Raw genomic sequence first — 24,769 nt, forward strand, 5'->3', positions numbered from 1 at the left:
TAACACTCATTGAAATGACATATCATGATATCTTCTGAAATTAAAGGGTAACCTATATGTTTATATAATAAAAAAGGTTGCAATAAGTGGATACCCACTAGAAAAAATGGAGTTGGATCCAAATCTCTAAATTTATATAATTCCCCAAAGTTCAAAAATTTAATATATGATGATGAATCCATAAAAGTGAAAGAGGAATCATAAGAGAATTTTTAAGCGTCTCAAAATTAGAAAGGTCTTTCTCTGAATTATCACAAACCCTGAAGGCATAAAACAAAAGATTAATAAATCTGATTACATTTAAAAATTGAGTGCATGGTCTCAGCCCTGGCAGTGTGGCTCAGTTGGTTGGAGCATCATCCCATGGACCAAAGGGTCTCAGATCCAATCCCCAGTCAGGTCTTGTGCAGGAAGCAACCAATCAATGTTTCTCTTCACATTGATGTCTCTGTCTCTCTGTCTCTCTCTGTCTCTCTCTCCTTTGTTCTCTCTCTAAAACCTATTTTAAAAACTTAAACAAACAAGAAACAGAAAGAAAAGGTTCATAGGATTTATATTAGCAGGTGGAAATCTTTAAAATAAAATAAAATAAATAAATATTGACTGTACACGCTGAATATACAGCTACTCCACAGTAAGAATATTAACCCTGCATATATTAGGACAGATTAAATTTCCTATAATTCTTTTTTTCCTGAGAATAATCCATATACTACTTTTCTAATACTTTCATAGTCAGTTATAAGAACTACATCTACTAATAACTGATCATCTAGGCATTGTCCTAAGCACTTGTACATATATCACTGAACTCATTCATTTATCACAATCTTGAATGGAGAGGTTAAAAAGACAAGCAAATTTAGGATTTTGTGTATTGTGCACAAACACAGAGATATGCTTTTAAAATCCTCTATACTTTCCATTATATACAGTATTGGTTTTTTAAACATATGCACACAAATATATGTACAAGAGCATTTGAAAATTACTAAACAAAATACCTCAGAAGTCATTTTCTTATGAGCTATTTCTATTTCCTTTTCTTTGCATAGGTGATTGGTCAGAATTCCATCTTGTAATATTCTGGCATTCTGTTCTCGAGAAAGTTGCCTCTGAATGTCATTTCGTTCTTCTACAACCTAGAGACACATTTCATTAGGTTTTTGCACTCATACCATTAAGAAGTTATAAGCTTAAGAGCAGAACCTTTAAAAATCTGTTCAAAGAAGATAGCCTTTTTAAACACAAGGATCTTACCTCCCATGAAAAACTCAAATCTTAACTTAAATCACAGCTAACTTGTTAAAGAGCAAAAAAAAAAAAAACAGTGCTGTGAAATGTCTTTACGAGACATTTGACTTCTATCACGGTCTCAAGGCAACTTAGCCTGCATGTTAAACATTTTAAAAAGCCAAAATTAGTATTTATGTTAATGGTTAAACTCAATTTACCTTCCATTTCTTCATTTAGAAAAGATAAACATAGCATTTATTAGATGTCAAGAGTTGTAATAAATTGATAGTTTTAATTATATGTGTCATAGTTCATATTTTAAATGAGATAACATTTTTTAATTGTTTTAAACTTAAATAATATAAATTAAACCAAAGGGACATTATAAATATTGATGAAATACTATAAGAAATAAGAAATTTTACCAAAGATAAATTTACCTGATTTAAATTCTTTCTTATAATTTTCAATTCCATCTCTAGTGTTCTAAGAGTGGTTTCAAGTTGTTGGTTCACTTCAACTTCTTTAATATATTGCTCTTCTTTATTTCTTAACTGCTCCCTAATTTTATCATATAACAAATCAGTATTTCTTCTCTTCTCTTTTTCTTCTTTTAAGGTAAATCTGCAGTTAAATACACTTATCTTAAAATTCATTTTATTAGAAAATAAAATGTCCATTTTAAATATTTTTTTGATTTTTTACAGAGCAGAAGGGAGAAGGATAGAGAATTAGAAACATCGATGAGGGAGAAACATCGAAAAATGTCCATTTTATAATATGGTTGTACATATGTTGGTTTATTATCCTAATTAAATTTCTATGTTCTTGCATGTTTTTATTTCTCATTTAAATCTCTTCTAAAAGTTATATATACCTGAAAGGCAGCAATGAGAAAACATTCTTCTACTTAGTAAGCTTTAGTCAATAGTAACTCTGGTAAATAATATAGGAAAGGAAATTTGAAATTATTCAGAGAAGGTAAAGTTGAAATTAGCCTATTTCCGCAGTCATAATTACTCTTCCATTAGGAAAAATAACTTAGTTACTAATTAGAAGGAGCAGTTGTTTACAAACAAGTTTATAAATTCACTAGAAATAAAATTTCAGCTTGACAAAATATATAGGTACCCCTAAAATGATTTACAGTGAAAGTCAGCATCTGCAGATGTCTTTTACAGAAGACATCCACTGACTACTGTACTCTAAGACTAGTCTAGGAGTCTATTACCTGTTACTCTATACTTTTTGTTGTTTTTTTTTTTTTTAGAAGACTTTCTTCTTTGCCAAGGATATGCTTACTGATTTAAAAGAGAGGGGAAGAGAGAGAGAGAGAGAAGAGAGAGAGAGAGAGAGAGAGAGAGAGAGAGAGAGAGAGAGAGAGAGAGAGAGAAAGAAACATCATTGTGAGGAAGAACATTGATCGGTTGCCCTAACCAGGGGTTAAAACCCACAACCTACGTATGTGCCTTGACCAGGAATTGAACCCACAACCTTTAGGTGTATGGGACGATGCTCCAACCAACTGAGACACACCTTCTCTTGTTGGTCATTATTTACTTTATAGTTCACTTTAAAATCCTTATTAGAACAAAATAGAATTCATATTAAGTCAACAATAAAGAGTAATACATGCTTTCAGTATGGCCCTTTTAATTAATTTTATCTATGTATAAGATGTTGAATAAACTAATCAGTCATCACTTTCTATTTTACTTTTCATTTCATGCATATATTACAACTAAAACTGCATTAGTTTTTTTTTTAATTTTCTGTCTTGATAAAAGTGATCATTTAATAACTCTTTTGGTGGGAATGTAAATTAGTACAAATTACCTTGATAACAATTTAGAAATATGAATAAAAATCTTTTTTAAAAGTTCTTACATGTAACCAAATAATAATACTCTATTAAATAATTTATTCAGAGTATATAATAAAAAAATGTAGAAACAAACATATATGAGACATTCCTGGAAGCATTAATTATAATACACAATAATGAAAAACAATGAAAATTCAATTTATTAAATAAATAATGAGGTTTCCATTTGGTGAACTTTTATATGGTCATTCAAATGATATATGAAAATATACATTAACTTATTACTAGAAGTATGCACTATTAAAAATTGCTATATTATTTCCAAAAATGTCATACTCCATACCACTAAAGAAATGTTCTTCCCTATAAAATCTTAGAAGGTAAGAAGGCAGTTACAAAACTTTTCCTACATATATGTAGAATAAAAGTAAATATTCAAATATTTCTTTAAAACCAAATTATTCAATACCTCAAATTGCAGAGTTCTTGTTCCCATTCCACCTTTTGATGCTCTAATTGTGTTTTCATTTCTTTTGTTTCTGATAGCTCCTTCTGCAGTCCACTAATCCTCTTTTCCATTTTTTTAATTTTTCCAGTAAGCATTTCACAGTGATTTTTTCTAAGTTCTATTAATCGTTCATATGAAAGAACTGCATCCTGGATTTTCAATAAGCTAATAGAATCTGCATAAGAAAGAAAACAAAAATAGAAAGATATATGAATTATTTTTGTGTATAAAGAACTGTGCATATTCACATTCATTCATACATTGAAGGGGACCTATCCTGTGGAAGACTAAGCTCTGCACATAAAACAGACAAACCCCCTGGCTCTTATTTAGCTTAAAGTCTAACAGCGGAGAAAGACAAATAAAATGATCATCATAAATCAGATAGATACCTAGAAAACAGAGTTCTATGGCCACATAACAGAACTTGATCTAGACTGGGCCCAGGGAAGATTTCCCCATGAGTGGATGGCTACATTGACAAAGGCAGGATGAGCAGGAAGCCGTCAGACAAAGGAAGAAGGAGAGTATATTCTACAGCACATGCAAAAGTTCTATGCAATCTGCCTCTAGCAAGATGGAGTAACAGGTACTGATTTACCTTCCTACCTGAAATGAGCCAAAATGAAACAGACAAAACACATTAAAAACTTATTTGCAAGACAATGGAATTCAGGCAATGAAGGGCAATGATTCCTGAAACAAATGAAGTGAGCCTAACGAATGTCCCAGCTCACTGCCTTGAGAGAATTTCCAGGCCACAACGCAGGGAGAAGGAACTGAGATAGAGTCCACCAGACTCCTTGACTTAGGTGATGAAGCTGATGGTCTGGTAAAACAACGGCAAGTAGAGATCACAGGTCTAGACCCTGGGGAAGAGGGAGCGGAACAGAAAAACCCTGGAGATCTGCAGAGGGTACTCAGCTGAGTAATGCATAATGCATACTTGTGAGGAAATCACTTGAGACCAGGGAAAACAAACATCTGAAAAGAGTAGAGGAAACAGTGCCTGGTACTCACTCAGCACCAGGAATACTGTCTTCCCATGCGCCAGGCTGAAAAGCTCATAACTCTCAGGACAATGAATAGAGCAGGCAGAAAGGACTCTCCATAGTAGTGGGGAATAATTAGTCCCTGGCCAAGCACTGCTCTGGATTCACCTAACAAGTCATAAGAGTGAGACCAAAAAGAATCAAACTGTTTTTAAGTAACTCAACTATATACCAAAACAAGCTAAAAAAAAAAATATAGGTAGAGGCATGAAACCTATGTTCTAAAACTCAAATAGCACTTACAGAAATGCAAATTATGTCTAATATAAAAAATACACTGGGTGGGAATAAATGCATATTAGAAATCACAAAATAAAAGATTAGTAACTTTCACATCAGTGAAATATGAGAAAACTTAAATGGCTAATGTAGCATAAAGAAGCAGGAGGAAGAGACAGAAAATATTTGAAGAAACAATGGCCAAAAACTTTCTAGACTTAATGAAAAATATAATCCCACAGATCCAGGACAGATCTGGGTTGCAGAGAAGAAATGAAAGTAAATTACTATATTTTTATCATATTACATATGATGTACTATAATATTACTTGTACAATATGATCACTTAAAATCATTTACCATAAACCAGTCCTAAACCTACCACTATAATAGCAACAGTTATCGCTAATAAGCCAAAAGAAATACAGTGGGGCCTTGACTTACGAGTGTCCCAACTAATGAGTTTTTCGAGATACGAGCCGTCTCTTGGCCAATTTTTTTTTTTTAAATATATTTTATTGATTTTTTTACAGAGAGAAAGGGAGAGAGATAGAGAGCCAGAAACATCGATGAGAGAGAAACATCGATCAGCTGCCTCCTGCACATCTCCCACTGGGGATGTGCGCGCAATCCAGGCACATGCCCCTGACCGGAATCGAACCTGGGACCCTTCAGTCCGCAGGCCGACGCTCCATCCACTAAGCCAAACCGGTCTCGGCATCTTGGCCAATTTTTTGCTTTGAGTTGCGAGCTAAAATTTGGGTTACAAGCCAGCTTCAGATACCCCACCACTAGTTGGAGCAGCAAATGTCACAGTGAACGCCACATCAGCCCAGCATCACGTGTCTCACTCGTTCACTTTTTGATTTGACATACGAGTAATTTGAGTTATGAGCTCCATCACGGAATGAATTAAACTCGTAAGTCAAGCCCCACTGTACTACTAAATTATAAAAATTACTTGATGAATATAAAAGACAGAAAAAGATGAAAACAGGAAAAAGAGATGTAACCAAAAAAAAAAAAATCAAACACATGAATGACAAATTCAAATCTATTACTAGTATATTAACAACCACATTAAATGAAAACTGTCTAAAAACCTCAATTAATAGACAGATTGTCCAACTGGATAAAAAACTAAGACCCAACTACATGCCACCTGTCAGAAATGGACTTTAAACATAAAGACACAATTTTTTTAAAAGCATAGAAATAAGATAAATAACATTAACACCTGGTAAAAGAAGGCTGAGGTAAGTGACTATCTTAACATTAAAGGTTACTGCATAATGATAAATTAATAAGCAGCATAACAATCCTAAATGATCATGCACTTAATAACAGTTTCAAAATACATGAAGTACAAATGGATACAACTCAAAGAAAAATAGAAAACTTCACAATTATAGTCTGAGATTTTAAAAAATTTATTTATTGTTGACACTATTACAGATGATCCTAATTTTATCCCCCGTTACCACCCTCCTCCTAGCCCCCATACCCCCTCCCTCTGGCCATCACCACACTGTTTGTGTCCATGGGCTATGTATATATGATCTTTAGCTAATCTCTTCACCTCCTTTCATCTGTTCTCCCCCACTCCACCTCCCCTAACCAATGTCACTCTGTTCCATGTATCCATACTTCTGATTCTATTTTGTTCATTAGTTTATTTTGTTCATTAGGTTCCACATATAAATGAGATCATATGATATTTGTCTTTTCTCTGTCTGGCTTATTGCATTTAGCACAGTAATAATCTCCAGGTCCATCCATAATGTCGCTAAAAGTAAGAGATCCTTCTTTTTTATAGCCATGTAGTATTCCATTGTATAAATGTACCACATCATTTTTATCCACTCATCCACTACTGGGCACTTGGGCTATTTCCATATCTTGGGTATTGTAAATACCACTGCTACAAACACAAGGGTGCATATATTCTTTCTGATTGGTGTTTTGGCATCCTTAGAATATATTCCCAGAAGTGGGATCACTGAGTCAAATGGCAATTCCATACCTAATTTTTTGAGGAAACTACATATTGTTTTCCATAATGGCTGCACCAGTCTGCATTCCCACCAAAAATACACAAAGGTTTCTTTTTCTCTACATCCTTGCACGCACTGTTGTTGTTGATTTACTGATGGTAGCCATTCTGACAGGCATGAGGTGATATTTCATTGTAGTTTTAATTTGCATTTCTCTGATGATTAGTGAGCATTTTTTCATATGTCTATTGACCATCTGTATGTTTGAGATTTTAATACCACTCACTTTAAGTGATAGAACAAGTAGACAGAAAATCATCTCAAGTTTTCATGGAATACTTAAAACAGACTATATTCTGGGTCATAAAATAAATCTTAATAAAAAGTCAGTCAAAAAGATTTGAGTCATACAATGTATGTACCCTGGCCACAAAGCAGTAGGATTGAAAATCTAAAACAAAAATAACTCTGGAAAATATTCAAATATTTGGAAACTAAGTAACATACATATAAATAGCTGCTGGGTCAAAATAGTAACGAAGATTTTTTTTGTGGGGGAGGGAAAATGGAGACCAAATAGGCAGACCTTTCAGGCACCTCATCCCAGGGCCAGGCTGTAAATACAACTAAATTGGAGAACATTCACCTGGAATTTCCAACTGTGGTCCAGCTGAGGGAGTGACTTATACCAAGGCAGGACAGAAAATACCTGGAGAATGGTAGGAAGGGCAAGATCATGAGAGGTGGAGAGCCCAGAGAGGAGGGACCTGAGCTATGGGAGAACTGTTCTGGGACACAGGCAGGGCCCCACACACCCATCTGCGGTGAGCTTCCTGGCAGGTGGAGGCGGAGACCTGACACATGGTGCTCCCAAACAGCAGCATGACCTGCAGCACCTGTATCATCCAAGCAGCTGCAAAAGGTAGCAGGACTTCTGGCGGCAGTGGAGTCTAGACCGGGTAGACCAGAGCCAGTGGAGGAGATAGTCGCAGTTTCAACTGCCTTTTTTTTTTTTATCATTATTATCTCTAAACCCAGAGCATGGGGTGGAGGGGTTGGGGTAAGCAGTGCAGAGAGACTTGGAAAAGCAGTAACTAAGAGTTCTGCATTGGGTCATTCATACGCTTCCAAACCGAAACAGCCATTTTCCCTGGGGGGAGCTACCTCCTCCCAACAGCTAGAGGACAGGTAAAAGGGGGGCGGGGGGGGGGGACCCACCCTAGGTGATACAGCCTGCCACACCCTGCATTTTGAGCTTTACTGAGGAAAAAAGGCCGAGGTCAAGCTTATGGGTCTGAACAGTCTCAGGGAACCCTCAGTGACCGGAGTGGAGGAGAGGCCATCAGCCCCACTATTCTAGGAACCAGACTGATAAACAGTACAGGGTCCAAGCTGACCTCATTGGTTTCCATACAAGGATCTCTGTCCAGCCAAAGGCAGAATAATATTTTGGGCCATTTGTGGAGTAGCTCTGGGACAGAAAAAAATGCCCCCATCATATTCCCTGAACGTGAAATAGCACCAATCCCACTTAAAGTCCTATCAGAAACAGACTCTTGAGTGATGAAGATTAACAGCTGGCAGATAGGCAAAGAGGGCAGATTGGCCCCTCCTGTTTGCATCCAAGGCCTGTGGAGACAGACAGAAGCAATGGACCAGTGGAGCAGTTGGAGCTTCAATCAGAGTGCTAAAGGCCAAAAGATAGTTCCTGACAGTGGTTAGCACCTAAGTACCTAAGAGAAAGCCCAGAATTGGCAGACAAACGAATGGGGGACTAAGCTACTTCCCATGGGGCAGTAAAACTCAGCTGAAGCAAACGAACTCAGTTCACTTCACATTTTTTTAAAATACCTTTTTCTTCCTCTTTTCTCTTTTTTTCCTTCTGTTTTTTGTTTTCCTTTTTCTCTTTTTTCCCCTTTCTTCCTCCTTTTTTAAACTGATCTTATTTATCTGTCTACTTTATTAATCTGTTATTATTCTAGTCTCTGTTTTGTTCACATATCTAATTTCCTCTTCTCTGTTCCTTTCCTCTTTCCCTTTCTCTTTCCTTTTTTCCCCTCGCTACTCAATTTTTTTATTTCTTTTTTCTCTCTTCTCTTTCTCTTTTCTTCTCCTAATTTCTTAACTTCACTTCCTAAATTTAGACCTATCTGGTTTCTCCTCTATACTCCTTTTCAAAATTTTTTTTCTTGTCTTCTCATTTCTTTTCTCCCTCTGTTATTCTAAACCATGGTCCTTCTCCTATTCCTCTAACTCCTTAACCTTATTTTCTTTATTTAAGTCCTGCATCTACAGATTCTGTCTACTCTACCCCCTCCTTGCTGGGTGTGTTTTGTTCATGCTTTTTGGTTTGTTTGTCTGTTTTGCTGTGTTTTCTCCCCATATCTTTTTTTTCTTTTTTTCTATCATACTTATACTCTTTCCAAATTCTCTTTTCTCTGGTGGTCACTTTTGTTGGGGCCATAAGGGTCTTGTGTACAGTCTTGTTCTGTTTCTTCTGTGTCATGTCTTGTATTGTTGTATTTTGTGCTGTTCAGTCAGCACCTCCACAACAATGGCTGGCATGATATAGTAGGGAGTGAACCACATAATCAGACACCCTGATTGGAGACTTCATCCACGAATGGGACAATAGCACATTCAAAACCCAACTACAACAGGAGAATCCAAATTCACAAGTACAGGGCCTCCCTAGAATACCCAGCTCAGGAGACCTGAGAAACTGCACCACTGGATCCCACAAAACATCTACTACATAAAATCAATTTGAGTGGAATAGCAATTTGATCTAATATATAGAAACAATTTGAGTAGCATAGCAATTTGATCTTATACAGAAACAAATACAAAGAAACAGCAAAAATGGGGAGACAAAGAAACAACCCCCAAATGAAAGGAAAGGAGAAATCACTAGAAATGGAACTAAATGAAACAGAGGCAAGTAATTTGTCAGAGAAAGAATTCAGAGTAATGGTTATAAGGATGCTCAAATGTCTGGATGACAAATAAACATAAACCAGTGAGAATTATAAGGAGCGGAATGAGAAATACACCACCATGAGTAAGAATCAAGAGGAAATGAAGAATGGCATAGCTGTAATAAAGGATACCATGAAAGGTTTCAATAGTAGATTAGAAGACTGAATCAGTGAGTTAGAAGACAAGGTAGAAAAAAAAATACCCATTCAGAGCAACTGGAAACAAAAATTAAAAAGCAGGAGGAGAATCTAAGGAAACTTTGAGACACCATGAAATGAAACAACATCTACATAATAGTGGTCCCAGAAGGAGAGGAACCTGAGCAAAGAATAGAAACTTGTTCGAAGAAATGACAGAAAACTTCCCTGACTTTGGGAAGAAACAAGTCACACAAGTCCAGGAAGCACAAAAAGTCCCAAACAAGATGAATGCAAAAAGACCTACACCAAGATGCATGATAATTAAATTAGCAAATGTAAAAGACAAAGAAGGAATATTAAAGGCTGCCAGAGAGAGACAGAAAGTTATCTACAAGGGATCTTCTATTAGACTATCAGATAATTTCTCAACAGAAACACATCAGGCAAGAATAGAATGAAAGTGATGAAAAGCAAGGAACTGAATCCAAGAATATTCTATCCGGCAAGGCTATCATTTAAAATTGAAGGTGAATTAGGAGCGATGCAGAGAAAAAAAACTAAGAGAGGTTATTACCACCAAACCAACAATGCATGATATGCTAAAGGGACTGCTGCAAAAAGAAGAAATAGAAAGGGAGGAAGGAACACAGGCATAAAGAATAAAAATGGTAATAAGTACCTATCAATAATAACCTTAAATGTAAAGGAATTACATGCTCCAATCAAAGAACATAGGGTAGTAAATGGATAAGAAAACATGACCCATATATATATTGTCTACAAGAGACCAATCTCAGAACAAAGGACTCATACTACCATTTGTGGCAACATAGATGGACCTTGAGAAGACTATGCTAAGCAAAGTAAGTCAGAAAAAGCTAAGAACCACATGATTTCACTCATGTGTGTTATAAAACTGAAACTCATAGACACAGACAACAGCATGGTGGTTACCAGAGGGAATGGTTGGGGTGGTAAAAGGTAAAGGGGGCCTAATATATGGTGATGGAAGACGATTTGACTTTGGGTGGTGGGCACACACTGCAATATAGATTATGTATCATAGAAATGTACCCTTGAAACCTATATGATCTTATTAACCAATGTCACCCCAATAAAATTAATTTTAAAAGAAACAAAAAACAGTCATGAAAGCCCTGGCTGGGTAGATTAGTTTGTTTGAGTGTTGTCCTGATGCAATCCCCAGTCAGGGCACATAAAAGAATGAACCAATGAATGAATAATTGGAATAACAAATCGAAGTTTTCTTTCTCTCCCTTCCACTCTCTCTAAAAACCAACTAAAAAAAAAAAAGGTAATGAAAGAGAAATTAGAAAAAATTTGAACTAAACTGCAATGAAAAACAAAACATTAGATTTTGTGGAAGGCTTCTACAATAATATTTATATAAAAATTTTAGCAATGAATGTCCATATTACAAATGAAGGAAGATCTCAAATTATGACCTTGGCTTACACCTTAAGAAACTAGAAACAGAAGAGTAAATTAAACTCAAAGCAAACAGAAGAAAGGAAATAATAAGCATCTATGGGGATCCCTGTTCGAGGCATCAGATATGGGGGGAATGGCGTTCTCTCTTCTTGTGACCAGCGCAGAAGAGAGAACTCGGAGGTTGCTGAAATCTTGAATTGAACGCGACGAGGTTTTAAGAAAAATTGAATAAAACAAGACTGAGACAGAAATAGAGGAAAGCTGGGACTGGGTGTGGCGTCTGCTCTCTGATAGATGAACAGGGCCTAGAACCAGCACAGCAACTTTTATTTATATCCAATTACCAGGAAGTTTTACTAAGGGTAAATAAAAGGGGGATGTGTGCGTTCCTGTAGCTTCCTCGTAAATAGTCACCTCCGGGTGGATCCGAATCGCATTCTTTCCTGGTACTTAACTAGATTTAGATAAGAACGCTTTTCCTGGCATCTGGCTTTGAAGGTCAACTGAGGCATTCCCACCTCTTGGTTGGATATACCCCCAAGATAAGGTTCTGCCTTCATCATGGGTTCAGTCAACATGAATTTAAAAGAAAGCCAGTGCCTTCCCTGGCAGAGGGCCTTCCACAGTAAATTAAACTCAAAGCAAACAGAAGAAAGGGAATAATAAGCATCAAAGACTAAATCAATGAGGAAAAAAATTAAAAAAGGAAAGAAGTCAATGAAACCAAGTGCTTTCTGAGGATCAGTAAAAGTAATAAACCTTCAGCTACTAGACTGATAAAGAAAAAGAGAGAAGATACAAGTTACCAATATCAGAAATCATATGACATTGCTACAGATCAGGGGTCCTCAAACTTTTTAAACAGGGGGCCAGTTCACTGTCCCTCAGACCGTTGGAGGGCCGGACTATAGTTTAAAAAAAAAAAAAAAAAACTATAGCCAAAGTCAGTTTGGCTCAGTGGATAGAGCGTTGGCTTGTGGACTGAAAGGTCCCAGGTTCGATTCCGGTCAAGGGCATGTACCTGGGTTGCGGGCACATCCCCAGTAGGAGATGTGCAGGAGGCAGCTGATCGATGTTTCTCTCTCATCGATGTTTCTAACTCTCTATCTCTCTCCCTTCCTCTCTGTAAAAAATCAATAAAATATATTTAAAATAAATAAATAAATAAATAAAAATAAAATAAATTAAAAAAAACTATGAAAAAAATCCTATGCACACTGCACATATCTTATTTTGATGTAAAAAAACAAAACGGAAACAAATACAATATTTGTATTTGCATGTGGCCCACGGGCCAGAGTTTGAGGACCCCTGCTACAGATATTAAAAGAATAACAGAGTAATATAAAATTTATGTAAATAAATATGAGGATTCAGATAAAGTGGGTCAATTCCTTGAAAAGCAGAAATTACTGTAGCTCAATCAAGAAAGAAGAGGTAAAAGAACCTAAAGTCCTGTTAAAGACCTTTCCAAAAAGGAAATTCCAGAACTAAATGCTATATGGTGAATTTTACCAAACATTTTGGAAAAAAATAATACCAATTCCACACAAACTCTCTCAAAAAATGAAGAGTAGAAATATGCCCCAACTTATTCCCTAGTACCCTGAAACCAAAACCAGACAAATATATTATAAGAATGAAAACTATGTCATGAGCATGGAGGTAAAAATTCTGAACAAAACATAGCAAATCAAATTCAACAACAGATTAAAATAACAATTTGTCAGGACCAGATAGGGTTTATCCCAAAAATGCAGGGTAAGTTTAACATTCAAAATTCAATTAGGATAAAGGGGCCAAATATAGGCTGATGGAAGTAGACTTTGAGTGCAAAGCGCACAATAGAGTATACAGATGTATTGTAATGTTGTGCACCTGAATTTCATATTATGGTACTAACCAATATTACCTCAATAAATTTAAGTAAAAAAAGATCTTTCCATATCAGCACCAATTTTTTTTTTCAATTAAAAGATAAAAACAAATCCTATAATCACAGGAAGGAAAATTTTCAGTGGGAGTGGGACGTGAATCTTTAGCTACCTCATATATTATGCACATCTCTGACATCCTATCTAATAAAAGAGAAACATGGTAATTGCCATATGACCGTTACCCTTCCCACTGGCTAATCAGGGCGATATGCAAATTAACTGCCAGCCAAGATGGCGGCCGGCAGCCAGGCAGCTTGAAACTAACATGAGGCTTGCTTGCTTCAGTGACGGAGGACTCCAATGTTCCCCGCCTGCTGCTGCAGCCTCTGAGCTGGCAGTTTGAAACATAGTTACAAAAATAGAAGCTAAACAAAACCCCAGAAACCAGCTTTCAGCTAGCCGGGATCTCAGACCTGGAGTTGATACAGAGTTTCGATTGTAGAACCTAAACAAACCAGATACCTGCTTTCAGGAGCGGAGGCCTAAGAGCTGGAGCCTCAGAACTAAAGCTGGCTCAGAATAAAAAAAAAAAAAAGAAAAAAAGGAGCAGTTGGGAGCTTCAGTCCCAGCCTGAAAACAGCCCTCAGCCCTTCACCCAGACTGGCCAGGCACCCCAGTGGGGACCCCCACCCTGAAGGGGGTGTGACCAGCTGCAAACAGCCATCATCCCCTCATCCATGCTGGCCAGGCACCCCAGTGGGGACCTCCACCCTGATCCGGGACACCCTTCAGGGCAAACCAGCTAGCCCCCACCCATGCACCAGGCCTCTATTCTATATAGTAAAAGGGTAATATGCCTCCCAGCTCCGGGATCAGCGAAGCTGAGAGGCCTCCTGGCAACAGGATCAGCATGACAGGGGGCAGCGCCCAAACCCCGATTGCCCTGTGGCTGTGTGTGTGACGGGGGGCAGGGCCACAACCTCCCTATCGGCCCTACTCTATTCCTAACAGGGGAAGGCGCCCCAACCCCCTGATCAGCCCTGCTCTGTGCCTGATAGGGGGGAGCTCCCCAACCCCCTGATCGCCCTGCGGCTCTGTGTGTGACAGGGTGCAGTGCCCCAACCCCCCTCACCCCACGGGCCCTGCTCTGTGTGTGATGGGGTAGAGCCATAACCTCCCCATCGGCCCTTCCCTGAGTGTGAGAGTGGCGACGCCCCAACCCCCTGATCGGCCCTGCTCTGTGGGTGATATAGGGCAGCGCCTCAACCCCCCCACCCCACAGGCCCTGCTCTGTGTGTGATGGGGTAGAGCCAAAACCTCCCATCGGCCCTGCCCTGAGTGTGACAGTGGCGGCGCCCCAACCCCCTGATCGGTCCTGCTCTGTGGGTAATAGAGGGCGGTGCCCCAACCCCTTGATCCGCCCTGCTCTGTGCGTGATGGGGGGAGCTCCCCAACCCCCAGAAGGGCCCTGCTCTGTGCGTGACAGGGGGGAGCTCCCCAACCCCCGATCAGCCCTGCTCTGTGAGTGACAGGGGGCAGCGCCCCAACCCCCTGATTGGCCCTGCCCTGTGCGTGACAGGGGGTGGCGCCGCAACCTCCCCATCAACTCTGCCTTGAGTGTGACAGGGGGCGGTGCCCCAACCCCCCAATCAGCCCTACCCTGAGCGTGACTGAGGGTGGCATCGCAACCTCCCGATCCGCCCTGCTCTGTGCATGACAGGGGGCAGCGCCCCAATTCCCCAATCGGCCCTGCTCTGAGCCAGACCAGGGGCTGCACCTAGGGATTAGGTCTGCCTTCTGCCACCTGGGAGCAGGCCTAAGCCAGCAGGTCGTTATCTCCCGAGGGGTCCCAGACTGCCAGAGGGCACAGGCCGGGCTGAGGAACACCCCTCCTCCCCAGTGCACAAATTTTTGTGCACCGGGCCTCTAGTCTAATATATAAAATGCTAAGTGTCTGTCCTTCCTTCCGACTGGTAGCTATGATGTGCAATGACCACCAGGGTGCAGATGCTCCAACCAGTAGCTATGATGTGCACTGACCACCAGGAAGGAGACGCTCAACGCAGGAGCTGCTATGAGGCACACTGGCCATTTAAAAATAAACAGCACCATGGACCTGGCGCTGACAAACCAACATTCAGCTTCCCCCAAGTGGGACACAGGCCCCGCCACCACCCTGGAGTGACACCCCACCAAATCGCAGCCAATGCTGCCAAGACCCCATGGCGGAAAATGTGGCCACAGCCCAGCCCAGCCCAGAAATGGTCACTGTGGGCGCCAGATAATGATATCATGTAGCAATGCCCAGCTTCCTTTCCCTAGTGACTAGCCTCCTTGGAGTTTCTTCAGCCCAGGAACCTGACTTGCTTTAAACATTTTACAGTTTAATCAAAAGTTTGTGAAGCGTTTTCCCATGCCTCATCTCATTTGATCCTCACAGAAGTCCTGGAGTAGGTAGATAGGAGACCCGGTAGAATCCTATTTTCTTTTCATTAGCAAGACAATGGAGATTTAGAAACTATAGAAACTTTACCTGACTGAAAAGAAGTAAGAAATGGTAGAACTTGAAAATAACTTCAGGTTTTCTCACTGCACAGAATATAGTTAAACACTGCAGCAGTTAAATATTTTACCCTTTGTTTTCCCTGTGTGTTCTACAATAATTGCTTCATGGTGATATTTACTGCTATGTCACTGACAATTACTTGAAAGAGAAGTTGGGGTGCTTCACTGGGCTGGAAAAAGTTTTGCTACATCAGAAAGCAGGTCTAATTAAGTTTATCTATACTAATAAAAGGGTAATATGCTAATTAGAGCAGAGACCTTCCGGGAGACCAGACGTCCTTCCGGACAAAGCCATGGTTGGCAGGGTTGAGGCAGAGGCAGTTAGGGGCGAGCAGGCCAACAGGGGGGGCAGTTGGGGGTGAGTGGGCTGGCAGAGGGGGACACTTGGGGGTGAGCAGGCCAGCAGGGGGGGCAGTTGGGGGTGATCAGGCTGGCAGGGGGGCAGTTGGGGGTGGTCAGGCTGGCAGGGGGGACAGTTGGGAGCGAGCAGGCCAGTGGGGGGGGGGGGCAGCTGGGGGCGAGCAGGCTGGCAGGTGGGGGCAGTTGGGGGCCACAGGGATCAGGCCTAAACTGGCAGTCAGATATTCTCCAAGGGGTTCCAGATTGGAGAGGGTGCAGGCCGGGCTGAGGAACACCCCACCCCCTGCATGAATTTCATGCACTGGGCCACTAGTCTATATGTACAAAAGGCTAAGTGGACTCACACATGCACAATACATATAAAGCTCTTGCTGGCGCCAATCACATGCATGTGTTTTGATCCATCATTGTCGATGGTAAATTTGGTTGACACGTCACTTCTATTATAGAGAAAGGGTGAATAGTGATATTGAAATATTTCTTCTAATTAATTTCCTTTCAATGTGGATGAATCTGTACACCAGGATACTAGTTCCATTATAAAAGTCTACTAATTTTGTTGATTATTGTACTAAGAGTACAACTAGATGGATGTTTGTGAATCTCAGTGTGACCAATTTATCACAAGCAAAGTCAAATTTAGCTAATTATCCATTATAATACAATAGCAAATTAAGTTTTTATTTTGTTTAAGACTCTTTCAAATTAGAGCTACTTAATCCAGCTTCTTACCAAGTGAGAGAGAAAAGAATGTTTTTCTTTTGAGCTGCATAGTCCTAAATTCGTCTTTAAAAAAATAGTTACAAATGGGTACAGGGTTTCTTTTCAGGGTGATGAAAATGTCCTTACATTGTGGTGATGGTTGTACAATTCTGTGAAAACACTAAAAACTACTTTATTGTGTTCCTTAAATTGATAATTTGTATGTCATATATTATATCTCAATAAAGGCATTTTTTAAAGTAAAAAGAAATCAACTGTTACTCACCACATTAATAAACTTATGATCATATTAGTAGGGGGGGAAAAAGCACTAGACAAAATTCAAAAAGTATTCCTGATAAAAGCTTTCAGCAGACTAGGAATACAAGGAAACTTCTTCAATATGATAAGAAAAGATCTATGCGAACTCTACAGTTGACATCATAGGTAATAGTGAAAAGCTGAATTCTTGCCCTAGGAACAAGACAGGAATGACAGCTTTTACTCCTATTCAGCACTAAACCAGAGGTCCTAGCATAATTATGCAAGATAAAGAAACATAAGGCATCCATATGGGAAAGGAAGAAGTAAATCTGTCTTTATTAGCAGACAACATGATCACATAATAAGACCAAGCAAACTCCCACCTGTGGGTCAGGTTGCTTATTTTAGTAAATTAATTTTTATGGAACTATAGTCATGTCCATTAATTTATGTATTGTCTATGGCTACTCTCATGCTACAATGTCAGAGCTGATTAGGTGTAATAGAGAATGTTACAAGTCTTAAATATTTCCTATCTTTAGTAAAATAGTAGTTTAAGAAAGAAAGTTTGACAACCTTTGTTTATGTAGAAAATCTACTGAAAAGCTACTAGAATAAATCAATTTAGCAAAGTGGAAGGATAGAGAATCAATGTACAAAAATCAACTGTATGTCTATATATTAGTAGTGAACAATCAGAGATTAAAATTTAAGATACATTAATTACAACTGCATTGATAAATAAAAAATACTTATGAGTAATATAATAAAAGATGGAAAGACCTATACAATAAAATATTACTGAGAAAATAAAAGAAGATCTGTATGTTTTGATCAAGGATAGACAATTCAATATTATTAAAAAGTCAATTTTTCAAAAATTAATCTGGATTCAACATGACCCAAACCTAATTTTGAGAATGCTAGCAGACTATCTTTAGAAATTGAAAAACTGATTTAAAGTTCATGCGGAAATGCATCAAGAATCTAGAATAGCAAAATGACCATTAAAAATAACATATTATCTGATTTCAAGAATTTTTATAAACCTAAAGTAATTAAAATACATTGTTATTGGTATAAAGATGGCCAAATAGATCAATGGGACAGAACGGAGTCCAGAAATAAACCTACAAACATATGCTCAACTGATTTTGACAAAGGCACAGTAGCATGAAGTAAATAAAATATAGCCTTTGTAACAAATGGTGCTGGAACAACTTGAATATCCATGAGCAAAAAAAAATTAATTTGGATCCATACTCTGCATCATATGTAAAAGAGAACAGAAAGTGAATCATAGGTCTAAACACAAAACCTGTAAAACTTCTAAGGGAACTCTTTAAAGAAAATGCGACCTTGTGCTAGGCAAAGTATTCTTAGACATGAATAACAAAAGCAAAGTCTATAAAATAACAAAGGATAAATTGAGTTTCATCAAAAAGAGAAAGAGTTGCTCTTCAAAAGACACTGTGAAAACGACGAAAAGACAAGCCACAGATTGGGAGAAACCCTTAGAAAAAATATAACTGATAAAGGAATTGTATCTAGAATATATAAAGAATCCTCAAAATTCTACAAATAAGAAGACACCCTAATTTTGAAAATGGCAAAAGATCCAGATGGACAGTTCAGAGAAGATGTACAGATGGCAAATACACACATGAAAAGATGTTCAACATTATTGTTATTAGGGAAATGAATACTAAAACCATAATGATATATACACTACACACCCATCAGAATGGCTAAGGTTTTTAAAAACTGACAATACTAAATGTCTGTGAAGATATCATGCTCTTCTGGTGGGAATGGAAATTGGTATAACTACTTCAGAAAACAATTTGGCAGTCTCTTAATAAGAGATATAAAGGGTCATGATGAGACTTTTAGGGATGATAGATATGTTAACTATCTGGATTGTGCTGATGAATTCATATGTGTTCACATATATCAGAACTATAAAGTTATACACTTCATATATGTGTAGTTTATCTAACCAAGCTGTTGAAAAAAAAGCTCTACTACAGGAAAAAAAACACATAAGACATTGGCTATAACATTGGTTCTCAACCTTCCTAATGCTGCAACCCTTTAATACAGTTCCTCGTGTTGTGGTGACCCCCAATTTCATTGTTACAAATTGAACATAATTAAAGCATAGTGATTAGTCACAAAAACAAGATGTAATTATATATGTGTTTTCTGATGGTCTTAGGTGACCCCTGTGAAAGGGTAGTTCAACCCCCAAAGGGGTCGTGACCCACAGGTTGAGAACTGCTGACATAGATGGTACAAAATGAAGCTAGAGGATTATGGCCTTTAACCTTAAAGCAATGAGAAATAATAGCTTGATCTTAAACATGATGAGATCTGAATGTTTAAGTGTATAATAATAATGGTGGCAATACAGACCAAGGTTCCAGGAGGTGGGAAGGCATACAATCACTCATTTTATCTATATACTAGAGGCCCAATGCACAAAATTCATGCAAGGTGCTTGGCCCTAGCAGCCCCAGCTGCCTCTGCCAGCCCTTGCAGCCCTGGCTTCATCCTGAAGGTCGTCGGGACAGTCATTCTGCTGTTTCGTCTAATTAGCATATTAGCTCTTTATTATATAGGATATATAAAAGCCTAAACTACTGTTTGATAGTATGACCATTTGACCAGTAGCAATGATGCATACTTACCACCAGGGAGCAGACGCTCAACACACAGGCATGGAAACATGGAATAGACTAATGAATCTCAGAGGGAAGCGGGGGAGAAGAGAGGGCAGGAAGAGATTAACCAAAGATCTTATATGCATACTAGAGGCCCAATGCACAAATCTGTGCCCTGGGCCGGTTTCAGCCTGATCCCCGCAAGCCAGGCCGAAGGACGCCACCAGTGCACGAATCTGTGCACTGGGCCTCTAGTTATAATATAAAACATATTTCCCAGATAAATACCTCAACAATATATCCTCTGTGGTGCAGAACTAGACAAGGTGTGCATATATTTCTACATTATAAAGAAAAAGGCTTTACATTTATACAATGGTGTTACCTTTACAATTCATGCCAAGTTGTTCAATTAGCAACATGGAATTTTTATAATTGGAGTAAGGCACCTCGCAATGTTCTGAAATTATTTCAGATGACTGAGTTAAGTCATCAAGGTCATCCACGGAACCAATTTTCTCTTTAACCTACAAATAAATAATACTGTTTTCAAAATGCTGATAAAATATACTAAGTGTATACTGTATGGGTAAATATCCACCTTTTTATAAAAGCAAACACATAGGTATTCTTAAAAGAACTGATTGTTATCAAATAGGTACCTTTATCAATAACTAGTGTTTCTAAATTTTTAAAATAAATGTCTCTACAACAAAGATTTTCTACTTTTCATTATATTTTTATAATGTATTTTTACTACAGATAATAGTTTTGATAATTTAACTTTTAAAATACCTTGTTCTCTTCACTAGATGTTTTCTCTTCACTAGATGTTTGCTTTGCTGACCTAAAAAAAATATAAACATTTCTTTTCAGGCGAATATTAAATACTTAAAATACAAAGAATAGTTAACCTATTATTTCTTATATAAAATCTCTGAATTTGTAATTAACTTTCTATAAGGGGGATTAAACAATAAACAAAAAGAATAACTAATATTAAGGGACAAAATAGATAATATTAACACAACTTATTAAAATTAGATCAAGATGATAGTCAAAGCAAAAGGAAAAACATAATGTTTATTAACAATATACCATGGTTTTTATTGTCATGTTCAATAAAAACAAGTTTTTATTGGCCCTGAGACCTATTTGGAAAGTATGACTTAAGTTCTTATGTGAAGGAAACCCTTTTATAGTAGTTATATTAGCTTCTTGAGGACTTAGTATGCATTATTATGAGCATTTTACATGTCTTAGGAACATTTTATGTATTTATGTATTTATTTATTTATTTGTCTAAAGTTTTACATATGTCTCATTTTTCCCCAATTGACCACCCCCCCCCCCCAGCCATTCCGACCCCAGGCAAGCCCACACTGCCCCAGTGTCTGTGTCCATTGGTTATGCTAATATGCATGCATACAAGTCCTTTGGTTGCTCTCTAACCCCCGTCCCCTTCCCCTGCCATTTGTCTCTGGATCTATTTTGTTTATCAAATTATGTTGATCATTATATCCCACATATGAGTGAGATCATGTGATATTTATCTTTCTCTGACTGGCTTATTTCGCTTAGCATAATGCTCTCCAGTTCCATGCATGCTGTTGCAAATGGTAAAAGTTCCTTCTTTCTTATAGCAGCATAGTATTCCATTATGTAGATGTACCTTTTAGGAACATTTTAATCCTCACAAAAATTCTGGGAGGTAGGCAATATGTTAGGTATTTTACAGAGGAAGAAACTGAGGCACAGAAAGGCTAACTAGCCAGAGTCTACAGAGCTACTCAATAGCAGAACCAGAATTCAAACACAGAAAATCTGGTTTCAGAACATGCGCTTCACAATATGCTTTGAAATTAATACTTATTTTTAAGAACCTTATTTTTCCATGTATAAGACACCCTCATGTATAAGACACACCCCTTTTCCAACCCACAATTAAAAAATCAATATTTTAAACATTTTGCTGGTTTTCCTCTTAAGGCCTTCTTTTTTGGCATCTTAAGAAGCTGTTCTTCCTGTTTTCTCCAATGTCTAATCATACATACAGTGGAAGGAGGTCCAAACTGTCTTTCTGCAGCTCTATTTCCATGCTCTCTGGTATAGTTGATTACATTCAGTTTGAATCTTGCAGAGTAAGACAATCGCTTATCGGTATTTATCTTTTTATTTTTTTACATTTTTATGAACTCAAAACCCTCTGGTCTCTATTGCATCTGCACACTCTCCACCACCACCTCAATTAGGGCATCAGCTGACATCAGTAACAATAAGGCCTGTGATTGCAAACAGGAGGAAGCCTGTTTGACAAGGCATGGGCAGCTATGCACCTGCATGGCGCCCTCCTTGGCTGACTCCCATGTATAAAATGCCCCTCAATTTTCAGTGTAATGATTTGAGAAAAAAATAGCACCTTATACACAGAAAAATATGGTACTATGATGGCAAATGAGTTTATGTTATTATTCAATTTCTACCTAGAATTATAAATAATTTCTAAATATACATATTTTTTAAATAAAAAGGAATTTATATCTAGGCCATATTGAAAATAGTTTTTCAATAAACTAAAGATTTTTTTTAAAATTGATTTTGAGAGAAAGAGGAAGGGAGAGGGAGAGACAGAAACATCAATGAGAGAGAAATATTGATTGGCTGCCTCCTGCATGCCCCTTAATGAGGATCGAATCCACAACTCAGGCATGTGCCCTGACTTGGAATCAAACCAGTAACCTCTTGGTTCATGGGTGAATGCTCAACCACTGAGCCATACCAGCCAGTCAAGATTTTTTTGATAACAAATTCACCAACAGGCATTCATTCATCCATTCAAAAATTTATACATGCATTAAACATACATATACTTATTGAGAACGTAGTATGTGTTAATGACACTGTTGTTACAGAAGGCATGGTTTTTATATTTCAGAACTTTATAATCCAAAAGTGATAGATTGTTACTAGTTTATTTTTCCATTGTACATACATAAAATCTTCACCTTAGCCCAGTGATGGCAAACCTATGACACGTGTTTCAGAGGTGACATGCGAACTCATTTTTTTAGTTGATTTTTCTTTGTTAAATGGCATTTAAATATATAAAATAAATATAAAAAATATAAGTCTTTGTTTTATTATGGTTGCAAATATCAAAAAATTTCTATATGTGACACGGCACCAGAATTAAGTTAGGGTTTTTCAAAATGCTGACACACCAAGCTCAAAAGGTTCGCCATCACTGCCCTAGCCCCATATCTAAAAGACTATTAAGTTAATTTAACTTAATACTTTAGAGTATGTTACAAAATCATAGCTATTCATGATGATACTGTCAAAGGCACTATAATAGCTTGAATCTTTAAGGGATGATTAAATTCTATTCAGTATGGTCTCAATGTTTATGTTTATCATTACATAATTTTTAAAAATGTGTATTATCGTATAAATTTTAGGTAATTGTCTGCATATTCAACATATGAGAATAATCGAACCATGACTTCCTGGTTCTAGGTCAATGCTCAACCACTGAGCCACACGAGCTGAGCTTCTTTATGCTGTTTTATTTCCAGAAAAAGTAATTATCGATAATATTCTTCCACCTAGAAACAAAAAATGTATAGATGTCACCTTCTACCATCCTAATCTATTTCATTTAAACATCTGTTATCATTCACTTGAGGTAGACTACCAGTTAGTGAATCAGCCTTCTCAAATGTTGGTGTAATCACAGGTTCTTCTAATGTCCATTTTTCATTTTTCTTTACTTCCTTCATTTGCAAGCCATTGACTACTACTTTTAAAAAATCCATTAAAGAAGTCAATGTTTTCTAATAACCCTACTGATAAAAAATTTTAAAATACTATAAAATTCCAAATCTTACCTATCTTAATAATCACTTATTAATTCATAAAACTGTTACGAAGTACCAACCATAGGCATACACATCCCTTGCTAAAAAGACCTCAGAAATACAAGTATAATACTATGTGGTATTGTGGAGTTCACATATGAAAAGTTTTACGGGAACACAAGAAAGACTTTACAGAAGAGGAGGTCACCAGGAAAACAAATGGTAGAAAGCAATGCTACTTAGAGATCAGAATGTGAACATAAAAATTAGGCACATAGCATCGAGGTGTGTCCTAACTTGAAAGAAAAAGTATCCTATATAATAAAAGGGTAATATGCAAAAAGACCGAACGGCAAAACAACCAAAGAATAATATGCTAATGATATGCTAAGGCTGCTCAACCACTCACTATGATGTGCACTGACCACCAGGGGGCAGACACTCGACGCAGGAGCTGCCAAGCGACAGCAGCTTTGCAGAGTGCCCTCTCCCACTCTGGGACCCCTCGGGGGTTGTTGGAAAGCCAGTTTCTGCCCTATCCCTGTAGGCCAGGCCGAGGGACTCCACCTGCCAGAGCAACCTCGCTTACTCTGCAGACACCCTTTGAGCCATGTCACCGCCCCAGGTGTGACTGACTGGCTGGGGAGGGACTGCAGGAGGTTGGCTCCAGGGCATGTCTGGCCCATCTCGCCAAGTCCTGCCTGCCCTGCCAGCCACCTTCTAATTAATTTCCTTTCAATGTGCACAAATCTGTGCACCAGGCCACTAGTATATAATAAATGTCCTTAGAATGTGTGTGTTGTTTATACAAGTCATGTTTTCCTGTAGAATCTAGTTCTAGAAGTGAAGCTGTTGGGATAAAGGGATGACACATTTGAAATTTTGACACATGCTGCTAAATTTCCCTTCAAGAAAGATGTACCAATTTCATCTACCAACAGTATGTGAGAATGCCTTTTTTCTCCCATTTGCCAAACATGGTTGTTATTTTTTAAATAAGATATTTATTATTATGACTTCAAAAAATGGTAGCTCATTGTTCGTTAATTTGAATTTTTCTGATTACCAGGCAAGGT

General features: G+C 38.0%; 1 protein-coding gene across 1 annotated transcript in view; it reads right to left on the reverse strand.

Annotated features, from left to right (window-relative positions):
• LOC308513973 (ankyrin repeat domain-containing protein 26-like) overlaps positions 1-24,769 on the reverse strand; it is a 107,918-nt gene that overhangs the window by 27,533 nt on the left and 55,616 nt on the right. Inside the window, exons 18-22 of the mRNA XM_081084015.1 lie at positions 20,632-20,683; positions 20,222-20,363; positions 3,531-3,744; positions 1,677-1,860; positions 1,005-1,142 (exon numbers count right to left, since the gene is read on the reverse strand). Of these exons, the coding sequence (XP_080940141.1) occupies positions 1,005-1,142; positions 1,677-1,860; positions 3,531-3,744; positions 20,222-20,363; positions 20,632-20,683 (730 nt within the window). The remainder of the gene's footprint in view (positions 1-1,004; positions 1,143-1,676; positions 1,861-3,530; positions 3,745-20,221; positions 20,364-20,631; positions 20,684-24,769) is intronic.

This window comes from Myotis nattereri (assembly GCF_964212035.1).
Source record: "Myotis nattereri genome assembly, chromosome: 1".
NCBI lineage: Eukaryota > Metazoa > Chordata > Mammalia > Chiroptera > Vespertilionidae > Myotis > Myotis nattereri.